Genomic DNA, 21715 nt, shown 5'->3' with positions numbered 1-21715 from the left:
AGGAATCAGTTGCCATGGCTTTGTGCTTTGGGCAAAACATTTGGGGGTGCTTGGAAATCTGACAAAATTCTTTTGTTTCTATAAGTGGGGTCAGGCACTGTGATTCACATCTGTAACCCTAGCACTCTGGGAGGCAGAGGTGGGAAGATCCCTTGTGCTCAGGAGTTTGAGACCAGACTGAGCAAGAAGGAGATCATCTCTACTTAAAATAGAAAAATTAGGCAGGCGTGGTGGGTGCTTATAGTCCTAGCCACTTGGGAGGCTGAGGCAAGAGGATCACTTGAGCACAGGAGTTTGAGGTTGCTGTGAGCCAGACTGATGACATAGCACTCTACCAGGGCAACAGGGTGAGACTCTGTCTCAAAAAAATTAAAAAGAAAAGAAATGGGCAGTGATGTAAAGAGAGTCTCATTCTATGGTGAAGCTTCCACTTTGAGGATGTTGTAACGTAGCAAGTTCTGCCACTACTTTTTTAAATACAGCTGTAGACTTTAAAAAAAGAATGAAAAAGATTTAACTTGTGTCTCTTTAAAACACAAAAGAGCACTGCAGTCTTGCATTTCTTTTTCTTTGTCTTTTTTTGTCTTTTATGTAGGAGAATATACTACCACTCAACATCTACTGTAAGGTTGGCAGCCCTGAGAACTCCCTTTTTTTTTTTGAGACTGTCTCACTGTGTTGCCCTTGGTAGAGTACTGTGGCATCACAACTCACGGCAACTTCAAACTCTTGCCTCAGTTACCCAAGTAGCTGGGACTACAGGCGCCTGCCACAACGCCCGGCTATTTTTTGTTGCCGTTGTTATTGTTGTCTAGCTGGCCCGGGCTGAGTTTGAACCCACCACCCTCTGTGTATGTGGCTGGCACTATAACCACTGTGCTACGGGCGCCAAGCAAAGATCTCTTTTTTTTTTTTCCCTAGAGACAGTCTCACCTTGTCACCCTCAGTAGAATGCTGTGATATCACAGCTCACAGCAACCTCCAGCTCTTGGGCTTAGGCGATTATCTTGCCTCAGCCTCTCAAGTAGCTTGGACTGCAGGTGCCCACACAACACCGGGCTATTTTTTTGTTGCAGTTCAGCCGAGGCTGGGTTCAAACCTGCTACCCTCATATATGGCACCAGCGCCCCACTCACTGAGCCACAGGCACTGCCAAGAACTCCTTTTTTAATGTAGCATGTTATGAATGTATTCTTGCTCTCAAAGGAATAAGGAGCAGACATTTCCACATGCAAACATTTCTTTGTATAAAAATGGGACATTTGTGGTTGATAGCTGCGTTTTCCCCCTGCCCTTTTATTTTAGCTTCACGGAGGCAAGAGAGTAATGGAATGCCTAAAGAAAGCTCTAAAAATAGCAAATCAGTGCATGGACCCCTCTCTACAAGTGCAGCTTTTTATAGAAATTCTGAACAGATATATCTATTTTTATGAAAAGGAAAATGATGCGGTAAGTGAATAATAAACTGCTGTTAGTGAACTAATATTTTCCCTTTCTGCTTTTAGGAGATTTGATATATATAAAAGTTTATCATTCGGGTACTTTCTGATTTGTCTACAAGGTTAGGGTTTACAGAGTCTACCTACCTGCTGGTTTCTTTGATTCTCTGAAATCCTATTTTGTATGCATAGATGCTTCTCTCTAACTGAAGAACTAACGTGTGCAAGAAAATTCTCATCTCATTTGCCTAGGAATTTTATAAAAAATAATCACTATCCATTGGAAAATACAAAATAATTTGCAAATGCCAAATGGGCTGATTTGTCATTATATACAGTAGAACTTCCATAGCTGACCACCTCCTTAAGTTGACCTCATTTTCATAGACCAGATACTCACCACATGTACATAGCAGTACAGTAAGCCTAATTCCTTGTGTATGTTGACCAGTTTGTTACAGTCCCTTGGGTGGTCAACCTACAGAGCAATTCTACTGTACTAGTTTAGGATAATTACATAGGTTGCTGTGAGCTGTGATGATGCCGCACTACCCAGGGTGACAGAGTTAAGACTCTGTCTCAAAAAAAAACAAGAGTTACTGAATTTTTTTGTGGTATTTGGTTGATCATGAAATTATATATATTCTTTTGTAGGTAACAATTCAGGTTTTAAACCAGCTTATCCAAAAAATTAGAGAAGACCTCCCAAATCTTGAATCTAGTGAAGAAACGGAGCAGATTAACAAACATTTTCATAACACACTGGAGCATTTGCGCTTGAGACGGGAATCACCAGAATCTGAGGGGCCAATTTATGAAGGTCTCGTCCTTTAAAAAGATAACAGCTCACCATACTACTTTCCATGTATATCCAGTAAGGGTTTTATTATACTAGGTTTCCCTTCCATAGATTGTGCCTTTCAGAAATGCTGAGGTAGGTTTCCTATTTCTTACCTGTGATGTGTCTTACCCAGCACCTCCAGACACTCACCTTCAGGACCTTAATAAAGTCATTCGCTTCATAAGTGTCCAAGTCTGTCTGATCACCCAAGTAGCATGACTCACCTGCCATTTAAAATTCCTGTGATGTGTAAAAGCAAAAACAAAACCACTCGGCTACTAATGAAGCTCTCTTTCCTTTTTTTTTTCTGTTTTGTTTCATTGTTGATTGTGTGTTTTCTTCATTATTGGGAAGTATTAACCCAAAAGTGTCCGTCTCTTTGTTCTCTAGTCCAATTTGAGAATAATTTAGAGGAAAGGAATACTGTATGTGAAATTCAGCTTGGGCTTCTTCCTAATGCAGGATAAGGCCATGTGTAATATTTGCCCTACAACTAGAATATATTAATGCATGTTTGAGAATTTTAAAGCACCATGGTCAAAACCAGAAGCTATATTTTGCATATTTGGATTCAACCATCCTTTAGGAACTTATGTTAAACTCTGGACATATTTATCAAAATAATTTGATTCTAAATAGTATAAAATGGAAATGTGATTTTATATAATTTATGTATACCATTCATTATTGTAAATTTAAAGGACAATGCATCACAATTATCATGATTTTTTTTTTTTTGCACCAGTGAAACAATAAAGTTGCTGTTAACAATTTTGGACCTTTTTTTTCATTCATACTATCTTTATTGGTAAAAGGAACTAGTATAATCCAATGGAATTTAATAGACGTTCTTATATGTTCACAAAACTCACTTATTTAACTCCTGTTTCAAACATGTATAGAGCAAGGCACTGTCTATTCTTTAGTCATGTATACCCATTTGCTTTTCTCTTCTTAACCTGCTTTTCCTTAAGGCCTGATGAGTTCACATAAATGCCCAAAAGGTTCCCCACCTGTATCAGCTATCAGAAGGCTGCCCGCCTGCATTAGCTATCTACTATATAACAAATCACCCCAAAACTTGGTGTCTTAAAAGAACAAGCATTCACCTCACAGTCCTCTGTGTCAGGATTTGGAGCAGCTCGGCGGTTTTGGCTCAAGGTGTTGCATAAGGTTGCAGGTGAGATTTTGACTGGGGCTGCAGTGACCATTGGGCTTGGGGCAGACTGCTGAGCCCACTCAGTGTGACTGTTTGCCAGAGGCCTCAGCTCTTCTCCTTGAAGGCCTTTTCCTGGAGTGGCTTGAGTGTCCTCAGAATAGGGCAGCGGCTTCACCAGAGTGAGTGATACGCAAAGAGAGGAAGAAGGAAACCACAATGCTTTTTTAAGACATAACCTTGGAAGCAACACTGTCATTTTCGCCTTAAATGGGAGTCATTAAGTCTAATCTGTACTCAAACGTCAGGGGATTTGTTCCACCACTTGAAGGAAGAAGTAGCACAGAATTTATAGACATTTTCAAATGACTACATCACCTCACACCTCCTCAACACCTGCCCTCCTGTTACTAAATGTCTAGCACTTGCTAGATGTCAGGGGTGTCCAGGCTTTTTTTTCTAATGCTGCATGTTGGAAGAAGAATTTCCTTGGGCCGTGCAGTAGATAACACAAAAACTAAGGAAAGCTGATTAGCCAAAAAAAAGCTTTGTGCATACTTTTTTTCCATAATATCCAACAACACAGATAAGCAAAAAAAAAAGTCCTCATAAAATCAGCATGTGGCTGGGGCAGCACCTGTGGCTCACTGAGTAGGGAGGTGGCTGGATCAAACCTGGCCCCAGCCAAACTGCAGCAAAAAAATAGCTGGGTGTTGTGGCAGGTGCCTGTAGTCCATGCTACCCAGGAGGCTGAGGCAAGAGAATCGCCTAAGCCCAGGAGTTGGAGGTTGCTGTGACCTGTGATGCCACAGCACTGTACTGAGGGAGATAAAGTGAGACTCTGTCTCTTAAAAAAAAAAAAAAAATCAGCATGTGGCTCATGGGCCACAGGTTGGACTCCCTGCAAGTTTATGTGAATAAATGTTTCCAAAGTGATAAAATTAGTACCATTAAAATGTGTCATGCTAAGCCTTCTGTGATCTTAGTCCAGCATGCCCCTTTCTGTTGTTTGCAGGTCCTAATTTACCCTTTATAAACTTGACGATATGTTAAAAGTTGACATTTTACTTATATGTTCTGTAAAATGCAGCTGGAATAGTAAAAAAAACATGACTAAGGAATACTTGAATTTGAGGCTCGGTTCCTGTAGGTAGCTCAGTAGCGAGGGCGCCAGCCAAATACACCAGAGCTGGTGGGTTCGAAACCAGCCCAGGCCTGCCAAACAACAATGACTACAACCAAAAATAAAAATAGCCTGGTGTTGTGGCGGGCACCTGTAGTTTCAGCTACTTGGGAGGCTGAGGCAAGACAATCACTTAAGCTGAAGAGTTTGAGGTTGCTGTGAGCTGTGACACTACAGCACTCTACTGAGGGCGACAAAGCAAAACTCTGTCTGTACCCCCCTCTGCAAAAAAAAAAAATCCTTGAATTTGAGCTCAGTTGGAGAGGATGGGTCAGAGGTAAAACAAATATCAATATAAGGTGTAAAATATCTCATTTTCTGGTTGAGGTAAAGAGATAAGGTTTTAAAAATAAAGGAAACCAAAGAGCTGCTAGCACAAATTTCTTTATTCAACAATAATTGAGCACCTACAGTATGCCAGACAGGCACTGAATATAAAAGTGAACAAGGTATGGTCCCCAGCATGAAGGATTCTAGTGTGCTGTGAAGATAGACCCATGGTAAGAGTATCCAGGAGAGCACTGAAGAAGGGCTTTAGGGACTGGAGGTGTTGGAAGGTCCTGGAGAGGGCTCTGTGAATTCTTGAGGAACTTCAAATCCAATTGTGTGTTGGGCCTCGTGCAATACAGTCCTCTATTTAACAGGTGTGATCCATGCATTGAAGCAAGTTAAACTCTTCCTGTTTGTAATGAAATAAAAATTTTTAAAAAATTGACTTAGGGGCTCAGTGCCTTATGGTTCAAGAGGCTAAGGCGCCAGCCACATACACCTGAGCTGGTGAGTTCGAATCCAGCCTGGATTTGAATCCAACTCACTCAGCCCAAACAACAATGACAGCTGCAACCAAAAAATAGCCAGGTGTTGTGGCAGGCGCCTGTAGTCCCAGCTACTTGGGAGGCAGAGGCAGGAGAATCACTTGAGCCCAGGGGATGGAGGTTGCTGTGAGCTGTGATGCCACGGCACTCTACCCAGGGCAATAGCTTGAGGCTCTGTCTCAAAAAAAAAAAAAATTAACTTAGGATTTACAAACTTATCCAGTGATTTGGTAGAGTAATTTTACATCTATTAAATATACTGATAAAATTTGAGTTTGAGGATTGGTGCCTCTAGTACAGTGGTTACAGCGCCAGCCACATACACTAAGGCTGGCAAGTTTGAACTCAGCCTGGGCCAGCTAAACAACAATGACAACTGCAACAATAACAACAAAAAATAGCCAGGTGTTGTGACGGGAATCTGTAGTCCTAGCTACTTTGGGAGGCTGAGGCAAAAGAACTGCTTAAGCCCAAGAGTGTAAGGTTGCTGTGAGCTTTGATGTCACAGCACTCTACTGAGGGTGACATAGTGAGACTGTCTCAAAAAAAAAAAAATGGGGGGGTTTGAGTTTTTCTAGAAATTTTTATTGTATCTTACAGAAAAAGTACCTGTCCTTAGTAGATGGGGGATATCCTTCACTGATGGATAGAAGTACTGAACCAGAGCAGGTCTGGTGCTGAATGGCATTAAATTCCAAAACTAGGGATTAATCACAAAGGGACACATCCAGGAAGATGGTGCAGGTATGAGTTGGATGAGAGATGCCTCCTGCTGTGTCCCTATCCTCCCTTTCCTGTCTCCACTCAGGAAACCCATGATTCTTAGAGCCCTGAGGATTGCTTCTTCACTGGAAGTCATGGTTCTGACTGGTTCTCAAGCCCTGACGTTGGTGGTCCGCAGGTTAGTGAACTAAAACACCACAGTAAGGGCCACTGCTAAGGTTGTAGGTTGATATTTGCAGCTAAAAGAGGGTGGTGTTTAACAATCAGGCATCATAGTATACTTTGCAGGGTGATAAGTGAGTATAGTACAGTTCATATGCAACTCTCAGAGCCACTGAGAATGTGACACACTCACAAAGAATAGATGTACCATCATAGACAATGAGAGGGGTTTAAACACAAAGTCTAGGCCAGGTGCAGTGGCTCCTGCCTGTAATCCCAGCACTCTGGGAGGGAGGGTGGATAGCTTGAGCTCATGAGTTTGAGACCACCCTGAGCAAAACACGAGACCCTGTCTCTACTAAAAATAGAAAAAAAAAACCCGATGCAAGAAGATCGTTTGGGTGGCGCCTGTGGCTCAGTGAGTAGGGCACCAGCCCCATAAACTGAGGGTGGCAGGTTCGAACCTGGCCCCAGCCAAACTGCAACAACAACAACAAAAGATCGCTTATGCCCAAGAGTGGGAGGTTGCTGTGAACTATGATGCCACAGCACTCAGGGTGACAGCTTAAGACTCTCAAAAAAATTTAAAAAAAATAAACACAAAGTCTAGATTACAGAGGGAACTTCCATTACATTTACTCTATAATGAAAATCCAAGGTAAAAATCCGAGCAGAACACAGCTGGGAGGATCTCCCAGCAGAATTGTCTCTGACAGTGTGAATTCCAGACCACATAATACAAATGAATGAAAGGTGCTGGGTGGAGGAATCTGGAGATGTGGCCTTTCTATGCAGCTGTCCTGGGGATGGACAGCAGACACTGCTTCAGTTGCCAGTACACACTACACACGTTTGGTACACACTCGAGTGTGATTGAAGAAAAGCATTTCCTGACTTGTGGTAATGTGGACTGGGATAGTTCTCAAATTGCTGCTCATCCTTCCAGGTCACTGAGCAGTGTACAACTGATCCATGCATCCAAAATCTCGAGCTGGAGCATGAATTTTAACACACATTGCCAAGTTTAGGCTTACATCAGAAATGCCACCCTATATCTAAGGAAAAAAATCTTAGGCTGCAACTCACATCAAGTTTCATTCAGCAGAGAGAGCTAAATGCAAATATAAAGAAACCTTTGGAGGCTTCAGGACCATTATGTATAATCCCTTGCATTTGAAAGGAGCATTTTTGTCTGGTATGTTTTTCTTTTTCTTTTCTTTTCTTTTTTTTTTTTTTTTTTTTTGCAGTTTTGGCCAGGGCAGGGCTCAAACCTGCCACCCCAGTATATGGGGCTGGTGCCCTACTCCTTGAGCCACAGGCGCCATCCTGGTATGTTTTTGTAAGTGGGAAATTTAATATTTGTCTGGTAAGTTTTATGAAACTGGGTTCTACCATTCTTTTTTCACACCTGTTGCCTTTAATTATATCCACAAAGGTGATGGAGTACTGTTGTACACTAGTACAAACAAAAGAGTTGAATAAACTGGTGAGACTTATCAGGGAATAAAATGGATTGACTAGGATATGTGTGCAAATTTGGTAAAATTAACATAAATTCGAGCTGCAGTGATTTTAAGCCTTAAATAGGATGTCTCTATCAGAGCTGAGGTATTACAGAATCATTTTTGTCAACCATTTCTTTTTTCTTTTCTTTTTATGAGACAGAGTCTCACTTTATTGCCCTCGGTAGAGTGCTGTGGTGTCACAGCTCACAGCAACCTCCAGCTCCTAGGCTTAGGTGATTCTCTTGCCTCAGCCTCCTGAGTAGCTGGGGACTATAAGTATCTGCCACAATGCTCGCCTGTTTTTTGTTGCAGTTTGGCCAGACCTGGGTTTGAACCTGCCACCCTCAGTATATTGGGCCAGCGCCCTACCCACTGAGCCACAGGTGCTGCCCCAACCATTCCTTTTGTTCTGTTTTGGTTTGTTCTTTTTTGGCGACAGAGTTGCACTTTGTCATCATTGGTAGAGTGCTGTGGCATCATAGTTCACAGCAACCTCAAACTCTTGGGCTCAAGTGATTCTCTTGCCTCAGCCTCCCAAGTAGCTGGGACTACAGCAGGGGTTCTCAACCTTCCTAATGCCTCAATGTATTTTCATTGTTACAAAGGGGTCACAACCTACAGGTTGAGAACTGCTGGACTACAGGAACCTGCCACAACGCCCAGCTATTGTTAGAGACGGGGGTCTTGCTCTGGTTCAGGCTGGTCTTGAACCTGTGAGCTCAGGCAACCCACCTGCGTCCCACGTGCTGGGATTATAGGTGTGAGCCAATATGCCCAGCCTTTTGTTTTGTTTTGTTTTTGTTTTTTGAGACAGTCTCACTCTGTTGCCCAAGTGGAGTGCTGTGGCCTCATAGCTCGCAGCAACCTCAAACTCTTGGGCTCCAGCAATCCTCTTGCTTCAGCTTCCCAAGTAACTGGGACTACAGGTGCCCACCACAGTGCCTAGCTAATTTTTCTATTTTTAGTAGAGATGGGGTCTTGCTCTTGCTCAGGTTGGTCTTGACCTCCTTAACTCAAGTCATCCACCTGTCTCAGTCTCCCAGATTCTCAACCATTTCTAGGTTTCTACACATCCGGGGATCTTATTAAAATGCAGATTCTGGAATTCAGCAAATCTGGCTGGGAGCAGAGGCTCTCTTTCTAGGAAGCCCCAGGTAAATTCCAAAGACAACTTTTTAAAAATACTTGTGGAAACTTGTTTCACTTGTTTCTTATATTGGTTCTATGTTTCCTTGCAACAAACAGTAAAGTGAAGTGGGTGGCAGTGGCCTACAGAAGTGTGACTATCCTTATCTACTTCATGGAGTATGAGGAATTCAGGCAATCTGGTACAAGAGTCATCTCTGTCATGTACCCATACTTACAGGGATGGATGGCTCTTGGCCGTTCCAGGGCACAGCAATTTGATATACATTTTTCTGGAACTCATGTGGCAGGGTGAGTACAGAACAGAGTTAACAATCAAATTCAGCCAGAGGAGCCAGAAGGATGTCTCATAGAGACTGGACACATGTTCTGTAGCAGGCATCTAGGATGGCCATGAGCAAAGTGTAGAGAGCACAGCACAGGACAAACATATGATAATGGCCAATGACTTGGCCACTCGCTTATCCTGGGAGAGCCACAGGCAGCTGGCCGTGGTGCTGGCAGTGTCCAGCTGCCTCACTGCCTCTGCTGCCCCCAGCCACTGCAGATGCTGTCTCAGGGCCTATAGCCGTTCTGCTACCACCGGGCTGCTTTGGCTCTGAGGTCAACCTGCAAGAGGTCCCAGCGATGTCCAAGGAAAGACCTTTGTGCCCAGAGGAGAAGATCTGGTCTCCTTTTCCTCCCCTGAGCTGATTTAATGAAAAATATATTTCTTTTTTCTCCTTTGGAAGTTCATCTCCAGGCTATCTTTTTGGGGGGCAATGTCATTCCTCAGTGAGGAATGCTTCTATTTTGTTGTTGTTGTTGTTGACAGAGTCTAACTTTGTCACCCTCTGTAGAGAGCTGTGGCATCGTACCTCACAGCAACCTCAAATTTTTGGATTCAAAGGATTCTCTTGTCTCAGCCTCCTCAGTAGCTGGGACTATAGCCACCCTCCAGGACATCTGGCTATTTTTAGAGACGGGGGTCTCGCTCTGGCTCAGGCTGGGATTACAGCTGTGAGCTACTGCGCCTGGCCTGGAAGGAATGCTTCTAAATGTTGATATACATAGATGCTTAAGTTGTAGCCATGCTGATGATGGGGCCTGTCATCATGAAGTACCAGCTGTAGAAGAACTCAGCACAACTTCCTCCAGGGCAGAATGCTGCTTTTGGCCATATAATCTCAGCTGATGGTGGCAGGCCTGTGGAGGAGGAATGGTGTCATCCACACCAGCAGCATTACTGTAACCATTTTGTCTCACTACTCTCTATACTTTTTTCTTTCTGTATGCCTTTGGAAATGAAATTTCCAAATTCCCTTTTGGAAAAACAGCCACAGTTTGTCCAGAGAAAGATCTTTGTACCCAGAGGAGAGGCTCTGGTGATTTGTGCTTTTCCCAGGTGCATCTTCAACTTTGCTTAATAAAGCTCTGTTGATGGAGATTTTTGCCTCAGTCACTAATTTAAGTGGTCAAGGGGATTGGTGAGATTTGCCTATCTGCCAACTCACCCCCAGCTGAACTGGCAGCTCCAGGCAGCCTCTTTGCTCTTGGGAAGGTAGTCAAGGTCTGTCCCTTTGGAGGACATTAGTGATAGTCCTTCCTGTGTGGCAGCACTTAACACCCTCTGTAAAATCTGCAGCTCAGCTCTTGCCTGCATTCCGCATCTTCCTCCAGCCTATAAGTACATGTTGTGTGCGTTCTCCTCCCACCTGGAAGTGCGCAACCGGCACTTCATGTGCTCACTCAATGTTTTTACTCCTGACCAATCCGTCCACCCTGTTGTTACTGCAGGTGGTGTTAGGTCATAGTGGTGAGGAATAGGGGCTCTTTATAGAATCTAACAGCTTGAATTTGAGTGCCCACTATCACTTGGTGTGTCCCAGGCAGCTTTCTCAGCCTCCATGTGCCTCAGTGTCTTCATATGTAAAATGGGACACTCTTTTACCCAGACTTAGGGTTGTCATGACTCTTAGGAGAGTGTCTAGGGTAAAATAAGCCCCCAAACATTAGTTATCACTATTATTGAATATATATTCAATTTTTATTGAATATAAAAATATTATAAAGGGAAAAGCATGAAATAACAAGTCTTGGCTTTTTTCTCCCTGTATCTTTGGTTTGGAGAAAACATTCTGAAAGGGTGAGAGAACCAAGGAGTGAAAGCGCTCTGAAGACTCGGAAGTGAAAGTACCCCCAGCTGGGCTGCTCTGCCACAGGCCCTTTTGGAGCATGTGTCTGAACAGAATCTTTGCTCTCCACATGGGTCAGTGCAGGACATGAAATGTTGGTCACAAGGTGACGCCCACCATATACACAAAAGCCTTTCTGTTCCTGCAAAGGAAACCAGCAACTAAGGGAGGATCTCAGGAGGGAGTAGCCAAGCAATTAGTTTTCTGAGCTCCTAGAAAGGTAGAAACACTCCCCAAGAAGACATTTGTACTTAGGAAATTTGATTTTGGTCAAATTCAGCAGGAGTGTAAGGAACGGTAACAGGCATAGGAGACAAAAGCTTAGAATAATTGATAGGCCTTTTCTTGGATTGATGTAAACCTTCCAGGATACATGTTAGAAAATGTTTATACCACCAGACACCTTGTTTCTCAGGGTCTCATTCAGGATCCTCAAAGGCAATTGCCTGTTTTCCCATGGGGTATCTGTCCCTTTCCTCAGAGGACATACTACTATCAGTATTGGACATGAACCACAAATCACCTCATTTTCTAGCTTCATCTAAGACTTCATTTTTTTCATTTAAAGTTAAAGTTTGATCTATTAGTAGCATTACATCTCTCCATGAGAGGTCAAAGCTTTGTCCTAACCCCTGGAGAACATCTGTGTACCTATCAAGGTCATCAGAAAATTTCCCTAAATCTGTCTTAATTTGTTTTAAATCTGCCAGAGAGAATGGAGAATGGAGTTCCCCTTTCACTACTTGCGGTTTTGACCAAGGGATATAAAGAAGGATAGTGTTGCTTTCTGGGGGGGTCCCAACAGGAACAGAAGAAACTGTGGGATAAACTCATTCCTGGGGTTTTCTAAATGCAGTGAGGAAGAAACAGGATAAGTAGATGGTGGGTTTGAATTAGGTGGTGACAATGTCTCTCTCAGGAATCCCTGGCCATTGGGGAAATTATTATAGCCAGGAGAGCTGGATCTATCTGACAGGTTTTACACAGTTGGGGTTTATTTCTGAGAAAAAAGAAAGCTTGAACATAGATAATTTTGACAATTTCCTCTTTTTTTTTTTTTTTTTTTTTAACCATAATTTAGAGTACCCTCTGGTGGCCATCTTTCACCATTGGTACAGAAGAAAACCATACTTTGTTTTTTCAGTGTCTGGGGATAAAACCTGTCCCAGTGCTTCAGAATGCAGCCCAGTGGAGTGTTCTCTTGGAGAGAGAATATGTTACCCATCTGTGGGAAAGAACAAACATCCTGTGTCTTACTCAATAGCATCCTCTGACTAACCCAAGAAGCCTTCCAGTCAAACAAAAGGAAGCATCCTTCCAATGCTTGGGGAAGAATCCCTGAGGAGAGTGCCCTCCTCAGCCCCTGTGCTTGTCTGGATTTAGCCACTCTTACCAGTGTAGTGCTTTGTACCCATGGGTTCTCCTATGCTTATTACTTGTTCTGTTGCCCTTGGTAGAGTGCTGTGGCATCTACCAAGGGTGACAAAGTAAGACTCTGTCTCTAAAAAAAAAAACAAAAAACCATGATTATAGAGAAAAACAGGATAGAGGTGAGTGGTCACATTGCTGACCACAGATCTTCAATTATGTTTACCACATATCTTCAATCCTGGACGACCCACAAATATGTTACGGAAATTTCACTCTTCAGTAGGTCCTTGGTCTCAGGAATTTGAGGAATGAACCCATGGATCACAGATCAGCAGCAAGACAGGATTTTTATTAAAAATTAGAAAGGAATACAGAAGAAATAAAAGACACCAGAGCTTCTGGCAGATGGAAAGAACTAACTGGGGCATCCGTAAGTGGGCTCTTTATCTAGGGATATTAGGTCTTGAGAATTACACTTGGCTAGGACTTGGCAAATAGAAACACATATTCATTATTAATGAGTGTTATTGACAAAGGAATGAATGCAGAAGTCCCTCCAGCTCAGGGAAAAAGGGCAGGGTTGTTCCCTTCATGAACTTGCCCAAGCCTAGGAAAACTGGGGCCCCCTGTCCAGCCTTGAATGGGAGAACCCTATATCACTTTGATGTAACCTAAGCAAGTAGTGAATAAATGTTGACAGAGGTTTGGAGATGAGAAGGGCTGTGTATAGCAAATTTCTTCAGTTTAACAAATAAATTGCCCTCAATGGAGTTTGCAGCAGCATCAGTATTATGTCTCTGACTCTGTTGCTGGCTCTTCCTTTCTAAGACTTTTCCAGAAACAGCACTAGTTTTGGTGATATCTGCAAAATATTTGGTAACTTAAGGAGAAGTGATACCTGTTTTCTTCTGTGCTGATGGAAATAAGTGAGGAGAAATGCAGCCACTTGTGGGGTTTGCAGCCAGGACCCTTAAAGGGGAGAATTATGAGAAGGGCAGCTTAGTTTTCAAGGCCTGCTGTTAGTCTCAATTTTATTGTTTTCTGTGTTTTTATCTCATGCTGCACAGTAAATATTTGTTCAGTAAACAAATAAATGTAAGGTCAGACTCTGCAAGCAAGAGTCAAAGAAATCTTCTTTCCTGGAAAACCTAGTCGAATTAGCACAGGTTTTCATAATCACCTCTCCTGGCTCCATTTTGTTTCAGCCATAAGGGATCTGAGAGAGCCCAAGGCTGTCTTTCAAAGCAGTTGGTTAAACGGTTCCTTGTGATAAGACCCTGGAGGCTGTCACCACCAGGTTGGTGCCCTTTGGTGGATTCATCCTACTTGGTGTCTCAGCAACCTACGCTGTTGCAAGATGGCCTCAGCAGCCTGGCAGTGACAGCATGGCAGAGGCGTTAAAGGTTTTTTTTCAGAGTCTCGGCTGGGTTAGAGTGGAGGAGTAATTTAACTTCTTGAGAGTCCATTTTCTTATCTGTAAAACGGGCATAATAAGAGTTCCTGTTTCATGGGATGGTTCTGGAAGATTAAATAAGGTAGTGCAATTAGGGCATGCAGAAGGGTGTCTTGTGCACAGTGCGCATTGTCAGCTATTATCCCAACTGAAGCTGCGTTTGATTAGTAAAACTTAAAAAAATAAAAAAATTAATGCACTTATTAAAATTTTTTTTTTCTTTTTCTAAGAGACAGAGTCTCACTTTGTCACCCTCGGTAGGGTGCTATGGCATCACAGCTCACAGCAACCTCTAGCTCTTGGGCTTAGGCGATTCTCTTGCCTCAGCCTCCCAAGTAGTTGGGACTATAGGCGCTCGCCACAACGCCCGGCTAATTTTGTTGCAGTTTTGCCGGGTCCGGGTTTGAAACTGCCACCCTCCGTATATGTCGCTGGCTGCCCTACCCACTGAGACACAGGCGCCGCCCGAACTTACTAAATTTAATCTGATATTCCTTAAAAATATGCAGTCTTTGTATGTATGTTAGAGGGAGAGAGACTAATTTTTGGTAGTGAACATTTGAGGTCCCCCAGGCCGACATCTTGGTACAGTCCAAAACGTGCATCTGAAATGAGCTGCCCAGGTGACGCCAACAGTAAAGACCTAAAAAGCCAAAATAGCATGTTGGTGACTCCCAGTCCAGTGTCTTTTCCAATATACCTAATTTTCAGTCAAGGCTTGTTGGTTTTTCGAAAATCATCCCAAATTATGTTCCAATAATTAATTGTCCAAGTTCGTCCTAGTGAGGCAAAGACCAGGAGCGTGGAGGAGAGCTGTCCGCCAGGCCGGCAGAGGGCGCAGAGGCGCTGTTGGCCGGGCTGATGATGCTGCAGGGGGTCGGGGCTCTAATTGGGCCAAGTGCCTCGGCCAATCAGTAGCCTCCGCGTAGTTGGTGTGCGCGGCCGCCGCTGAAATTTGAAATGGCTGGCGTATTGCTGGCGGGTAGCGGCCCGGAGTCAGAAGCCATGGCATCGGGGCGTAGCAGCTGGGTGGCCGAGGAGGAGCCAGCGCCCCTGGAGAAAGGTGAGCACCCGCTATGCTGGGCCGAGAAGCCTCCTTCTGGCCTGGGGTGTTGGCCACTTAGAGAGCGCCTGGGTCGCAGGCCTTTCGGACCCGGCTACCAAGGCGGCGGGGGTGGCTGTGCTGGGTCCGCAGGCACCCTCAGGACGTCTAAGTCGGGTACAGGAGCATCTCCCTCTCTTCCGGTGCTCTCTGGCCTCGGCCCTCCCTAGACTGGAGGGAGTCTGGTTGAGACAAGAATTGCAAACCTGGATGGGCTTCAGGAAATGTTACAGGCATCAGTTCTTTGTCAGTGGAGATCGTTGATCACCCTTCTGTTTCCCGAAAAAGAAAAAAATTTGAACCACGGGCCTGGGTAGCTTTCCTGTGCACCGAAGGCAGGCAACATGCCCAAAGATAGTGGCGACAACTAGGAACGGAGTCCTGTAATCTAGTTCTCCTAATTCTCTGTTCAATTGGAGATCCATCTTTTTTTTTTTTTTTCCCTGAGAGTTTACATTTTTACTTTAACATTTTCAGTTGTGTAATGGAAAGAGTCTTGGCGAAGTGAGAAAACATAGGTGTGAAAGCCAATGATTCTACTTGTGGTGAAGATATAAATGAAATGATGTGTGAAGAATAGTATTTTCAAAGTGGCTGCAGATACTGCATGATATCATTTATATGTGGAATCTAAATAAAGCAAATTTAGAGAAACAGAGTAGAACAGTGGTTTCCAAGGACTGGGGGTGGGGGAAAGGGGAAATGTTGGTCAAAGGGTACAAAGTTTCATTTATGCAGGATGAATAAATTATGGGGCTCTAGTGTACAGTATGGTAATGATAGTTAAAAATACCATCATGTGTAGGCTGGAGCCTGTAGCACAGTGGTTATCGCACCAGCCACATACACCAAGGATGGTGGGTTCAAACCTGGCCTGGGCCAGCTGAACAACAATAACAACCTCAACAAAAAATAGCTGGGCGTTGTGGCCAGTGCCTGTAGTCGCAGTAACTTGGGAGGCTGAGGCAAGCTTAATCCTGAGAGTTTGAGGGTGACATAGTGAGACTCTGTCTCAAAAAACTATAGTGTGTATTCCAAATTTGTTAAGAGAGTAGATAATAAATGTTCTCATAAAATGTAGCTAGAGATATTGGAAATATTAATCAGCTTTATTGGGGTACTCATGTATATAAAAACATCATAAACTTCTCCCTCTTCCTCAATGAGAGGAACAAAAACCTAACTTGTGAAACATCTTAAACTCTTATTGTTTTAAAGTAGAATTTAGGGCTGCATGTGTTGGCTCATACTTGTAATCCTAGCACTCTCAGAGGCCAAGGCAGGAGGATCCCTTGAGTTCCAGAATATAAGACCAGCCTGAGATAATTAGATCCCCATAATTTATTTATCCTGCATAACTGCAAGACCTGGTTTCTATTAAAAATAGAAAAATCAGCTAAGTGTGGTGGGCATCTATAGTCCCAGCTACTCAGGAGGCTGAGGCAGGAGGATCACTTGAATCCAAGAGTATGAAGTTGCTGTGAGCTAGGCTGATGCCAAGGCACTCTGCCCAGTGACAGAGTGAGACTCTGTCACAAAAAAAAAAAAAAAAAAAAAAAAAAAAAAAAGTGAGATAAGAGAACTTAGATTTTGAGAACTGTTTAAGTTTGGAAAGCTAATTTCTTCTGATAATAATAGAGGTAAGTAGAGCATTCATACTCCAATCTTTGTATTTTGTTTGGAATTTCCTTTTTTTTCTGAGACAGAGTCTTACTTGTTGCCATTGATAGAGTGCTGTGGTGTCATAGCTCGCAGCAACCTCAAACTCTTGGGCTTAAGCAATTCTCTTGTCTCAGCCTCCCAAGCAGCCGGGACTATAGCAGCAATTTTTAGGGGTGAGGGGGATCTCGTTCTTGGCTCAGGCTGGTCTTGAACCTGTGAGCTAGGCAATCCACCTGCCTCGGGCTTCCAGAGTGCTGGGATTACAGGTCTGAGCCACCATGCTGGCGTCTTTGTTTGAAATTTCTAAGCAAGAATGTGAAAATAGAAGCATTCTGTAAGTACTAGAAATAGCTGGGATAGTTGAGTCTGCATATTTTGTTGTTTTTTTAGGTTTGTTCCAAGATGAAGACTCATGCAGTGACTGTAGTTACCATGCAGGAACTAGTTTACGAAGTTTTGTACTAGAAGGAAAAACTCCTTTCCCAGAAATTTTCCAAACAAGTCAACTTTTGTTCTATGAGCGATTCAGTGCCTATCAAGATTACATTTTAGGTGAGTAGGTTCTATTTTTTGCTGCTTTTGTCTTTAGTTTACAAGTAGGTTGTCTATATAAGTCCCTCATATTGCTAGTTATTTGTTCTGAGAAAGTGAATTGAAATGGATTTATCAATTCCTCTCTGCTTTGCGTATTCTCAATTCTTCCTGTGCTTGATTTGTTTGTAGCTGACTGCAAGGCCTCTGAGGTAAAGGAATTTACAGCTGAGTTCTTGGAGAAGGTCCTTGAACCATCTGGATGGCAGGCAGTCTGGCAAACTAGTGTGTTCAAGGTGCTGGTTGAGGTAAATTTAATGTTGTTAAGACATTTGTCTCTAAGTTTAAGCATTTTACTTCAGAGTATTATAACCAAAATGCTTTTTCTTAGTTAACGTTATAAGCTGATTGAAATAGCATGTTTTTCATATCTAATTGCTATGGTGTATGAAATTGTCCACAGATTGTAAAGGCAATTGAGGAGGAGTTACCCAGGAATTAGGGTGGTTTAAGTTTCAGTGTCTTTTGACAAGGGGAACTGGATTATAAACCTAGGAAGTATAGGAGGTATTTGAAATCATTTAAAGAATGAGGAAGACTCATTATGAAGTCAATAGTTTCAATTAATTTTTTACCTTCTTAGTTGTAGCCCCTTAACTAGCTCTACCCAAAGAGGCATTTTAAAACTAGCCCATTTTTTGCCTGGAAAATTAGTAAATTTGTGGTTAATCTGGTGATAATGTGTTCCATTGCAGAAAGTGAAAACGATTTTATTTTTCAACTGACTAGGCCTTTTACATTAAATTTGCATTCTAATTTTTTCTAATTTTTCTTGGTGTTTATTAACTAGACCACAGAAAAATCCTGTTAAACTAGAATGTTAAAGCAGAGCGTGCGAGTATAGTTTGTTGCTGCAGCTCCTTTAGAATATGACATCACAGACTGCAGTGATGAGGTACAAGGGTGTGGGTTGCAGCTGTTCCTTGTGAATTTTTACATTTTGGGTCATGCTAATGTCTTTGGTTGAAATTCAGGCTTCAGTAGTGCTGCTTTTCCCCTTCCCCAGAGACTCTCTAAAAGCAAAGTCATAGTTTTAAAGAGAAGTATGATATTTATTTGCTTGAAACTCCTAAAGCATTGCATTTACCTAGTGCTGACTTTGTGTCTTATTGTTGCGCTAGAGAACTTGTAAAATCTGAGCTCCTTCTGATATCTTTCATGTCCTGATCTTGCCTCTCTCTCCTGCCTCATCTCTTGCTGCTGCACAGCCTGCCCTCCCCAGTCCCCATTTCCTCCCTTTGGTTCTAGCAAGAAGCATTGCCTTTCTGCTCCTCTAGCTGCTAGGCACATCTCTGCCACAGGCCTTTTGTGCCTTCTCTGCTTTTTAGATGGCTGCTTCCTTTCACCCTTCTCAGTTCAGCTCAGAGGTGACTTTCTCTGGCCACCCCAGCTAAATCAGATTACCACCACCCCTGCTGGTTATTCTCTGTCACCTACTCCTCATCATCTTTTTTATTGAACACGCTGATTATAATGTAAGCTCCATGAGTGTGAGAGCCAGGGCTTGCCTGCATTTTATGCTTTAAAAAACCCCAGGCAGTTAGTTGTATTTTATTTTATATCTTAATCTTGATCTCCATGTGTTAAATCGCATAACTTTACATTTCAGATCACAGATGTGGACTTTTCAGCCTTGAAGGCAGTGGTGAGGCTTGCTGAACCACACCTCTGTGAGTTTCAAGTGAGCACCTTTACCTTGGAGTGTGTGAAAGAGCTCCTCGATCTGAAGGAGCATCAGCTGCCCCTACAGGAGTTGTGGGTGGTATATGACGATTCTGGAGTATTTGACCAGACAGCACTTGCAATTGAGCATGTCAGGTAGGAATATAGGAATATAAGTTGATAAAAATAATCTTGTGGGTTTAGTGCCTGTGGCTCAAGTGGCTAAGGCGCCAGCCACATATACCTGAGCTGGCAGGTTTGAATCCAGCCCAGGCCCACCAAACAACAATGATGGCTGCAACCAAAAAATAGCCAGACATTGTGGTGAGTGCCTGTAATCCTAGCTACTTGGGAGGCAGAGGCAGGAGAATTGCCTGAGCCTGGGAGTTGGAGGTTGCTATGAGTTGTGATGCCACAGCACTCTACCCAGGGTGACAGCTTGAGGCTCTGTCTCAAAAAAAAAAAAAAAAAGAAAAAAGAAAAAAAACCACACAAAAAAACAACTTGTGGCTAGAAGCTTTGAATGAAATGAAGTAATTCCAGTCTGTGTTAGACCCAGAGTTAAAACTTAAATTGTGCACTTGGTCATTGCAATATTAAAATATTTAGGCCAGGTGCTAGCTCACATCTATAATCTTTACACTCTGGGTCCCTTGAGTCCCGGATATCAAGACCAGCCTGAGCAAAAGTGAGTCCTCATCTCTACTAAAAATAGAAAAACTAGTTGAGAGTTGTGGTGGGCACCTGTAGTTCTAGCTACTCGGAAGGCTGAGGCAGGAGGATCACTTGAGCCTAAGAGTTTGAGATTGCTGTGACTTATGACGACAGCATTCTCTAGCCAGGGCTATAGAGTGAGACTCTGTCTCAAAAAATAAAATGAATAAATAAAATAAAAATAAATAAATTCAAAGACAGAAGAATCCTTTTTAAAAATCAAAGAAGTATTTTAAAAAATGTCTTAAATCATTTTGTGATAGTTTCAGACTTACAGAAAAGCTGAAAACTAGTGTAGTTAACTTAAGAATGATGCAAAGTTGATGGGTGCCATCCTCTTGCACAGTTGAAAATCTGACTATAACTTATGGCTCTCCCAAAACTTTACTAATAGCCTACTGTTGACCAGAAGCCTTACCAATAACACAGTTGATTAACACATTTCATATGTATTATATACTGTGTTCTTACCATAAAGTAAGATAGAGAAAAGAAAATTTTATTAAGAAAAATCATAAAGGAAAGATCACCTATATGGTCTGTCTAACAAGGGTACAAGTGAACTTTTCTAGAATTAGAGTATAAATGTTTTAACACAATAACTAAGTAAATGACACAAAGTCTATGTTAACCAGTTTGATGAAAATATTTCAAATTGTATATGAAAACACTACACTGTACCCCATGTTTGCATTAATGTATACAGCTATCACTTAATAATAATAAAAAAGAGAAATCATAAGGAAGGAAAATTAGTTCACTATTAAGTGGAAGTGGCTGTTATAAAGGCCCTCCTTGTCTTGATGATGAACAGGCTGGGAGGGAGGGTGGCCTTGTCTCTAGTGAAGGAGCAAAGGAGGTGGGACGGGAAAGAGGCCGACGAGGCGGGCACACTGATTTGTACTTTAGAAATGGACCTGTGAAGTTCAAATCCACGTTTTTCAAGGGTCAAGTGTACACAGAATTCCTATGTATCTATTACCTGGTTTCCCTAAATATTAACAAACCTTAGGGGGGTTTTAATTTGCTTTATATGTATTTTGAAACTGCCTTAAACGTTGTGAATGCTAAGCCATGTGGTTAGTATATCTAAGAGGACAGAAAGAAAGGAAAGGGAAAAGAGTGAAGAAGGCTGTGTGTGATGATGTGCGTCCTACAAAACGAACACACAGTTTTTTCAAGCATATGCTGGTCATAGAAGGTGTTCTTCCAGGATCCTCAGGGCCTGTGTTCCTGCCTTTAGCTTTTTTTGACATAGTCGTTTACTCTTGTACAAGTGGAACCCTTGTTCCTTAAGTGAGAAAGAAAGCCCATACCTGGATTGATAGGTTTGATTTAAAAACATTTTTCAGGCAAATTTTTTTTTTTAGAGACAGACTCTTATTTTGTTGCCCTCAGTAGAGTGCTGTGGCATCACAGCTCACAGCAACCTCCACCTCTTGCTCTTAGGCGATTCTTTTGCCTCAGCCTCCCAAGGAGCTGGAACGACAGGTGCCTGCCACAATGCCTGGCTATTTGTTGCAGTTTGGCCTGGGCTGGGTTCGAAACTGCCACCCTCAGTATATGGGGCTGGCGCCCTACTCATAGAGCCACAGGTGCTGCCCCAAATCTTTTATCAGTTAGCTCCTGACACAGTTCTTTTGGAGTGTCTGTATTTAAGGTATAGTCATTAAAGAAGGCTTACTTTAGCTATTCCTCCGGGAACTTGAAGTCTGGATAATACTTAATGATCATAATGTTAATAATGTTGCTTGCATTTTGTAGTTTAAAAAGTACTTTCCAGTTTCTGTACCATTAGTGAGTGACCTGGTTTGCTTAATCTGAACACTCTACAAAGAGCACAAAGACGCTCGGCACCTATGGCTCAAGCGGCTAAGGTGCCAGCCACATACACCTGAGCTGGCGGGTTCGAATCCAGCCTAGGCCTGCCAAACAACAATGACGGCTGCAACCAAAAAATAGCTGGGTGTTGTGGCGGGCGCCTATAGTCCCAGCTACTTGGGAGGCGTAGGCAGG

At 42.7% G+C, this 21715-nt stretch overlaps 2 protein-coding genes, 1 long non-coding RNA gene and 2 pseudogenes across 3 annotated transcripts in view; 2 read left to right on the top strand and 3 right to left on the bottom strand.

Annotated features, from left to right (window-relative positions):
- The window catches only part of VPS35 (VPS35, retromer complex component), a 32546-nt gene extending 29495 nt beyond the window's left edge, over positions 1-3051 (top strand). Inside the window, exons 16-17 of the mRNA XM_003792516.3 lie at positions 1306-1449; positions 2094-3051. Of these exons, the coding sequence (XP_003792564.1) occupies positions 1306-1449; positions 2094-2273 (324 nt within the window). The 3' untranslated portion in view covers positions 2274-3051. The remainder of the gene's footprint in view (positions 1-1305; positions 1450-2093) is intronic.
- Positions 165-12847, bottom strand: LOC105887252. The gene is made up of 3 exons (XR_001161400.1): positions 12789-12847; positions 4498-4503; positions 165-177 (listed from the first exon to the last, which is right to left on the bottom strand). It is a non-coding gene; the product is annotated as an uncharacterized LOC105887252 (long non-coding RNA).
- Positions 588-674, bottom strand: LOC111726266 (annotated as a pseudogene).
- On the bottom strand, positions 1066-1235 carry LOC111726265 (annotated as a pseudogene).
- A 2078-nt stretch (positions 12848-14925) lies between the features above and the next one.
- Positions 14926-21715, top strand: part of SHCBP1 (SHC binding and spindle associated 1) — a 43923-nt gene continuing 37133 nt past the window's right edge. Inside the window, exons 1-4 of the mRNA XM_003792515.3 lie at positions 14926-15031; positions 17123-17284; positions 17456-17571; positions 18933-19141. Of these exons, the coding sequence (XP_003792563.1) occupies positions 14929-15031; positions 17123-17284; positions 17456-17571; positions 18933-19141 (590 nt within the window). The 5' untranslated portion in view covers positions 14926-14928. The remainder of the gene's footprint in view (positions 15032-17122; positions 17285-17455; positions 17572-18932; positions 19142-21715) is intronic.

The sequence above is a fragment of the Otolemur garnettii genome, unplaced genomic scaffold (assembly GCF_000181295.1).
Source record: "Otolemur garnettii isolate 467f Iridium unplaced genomic scaffold, OtoGar3 scaffold00058, whole genome shotgun sequence".
Lineage (NCBI taxonomy): Eukaryota > Metazoa > Chordata > Mammalia > Primates > Galagidae > Otolemur > Otolemur garnettii.
The sequence above is the reverse complement of the archived record's forward strand: the minus strand, read 5'-3'. Positions and strand labels throughout refer to the sequence as shown.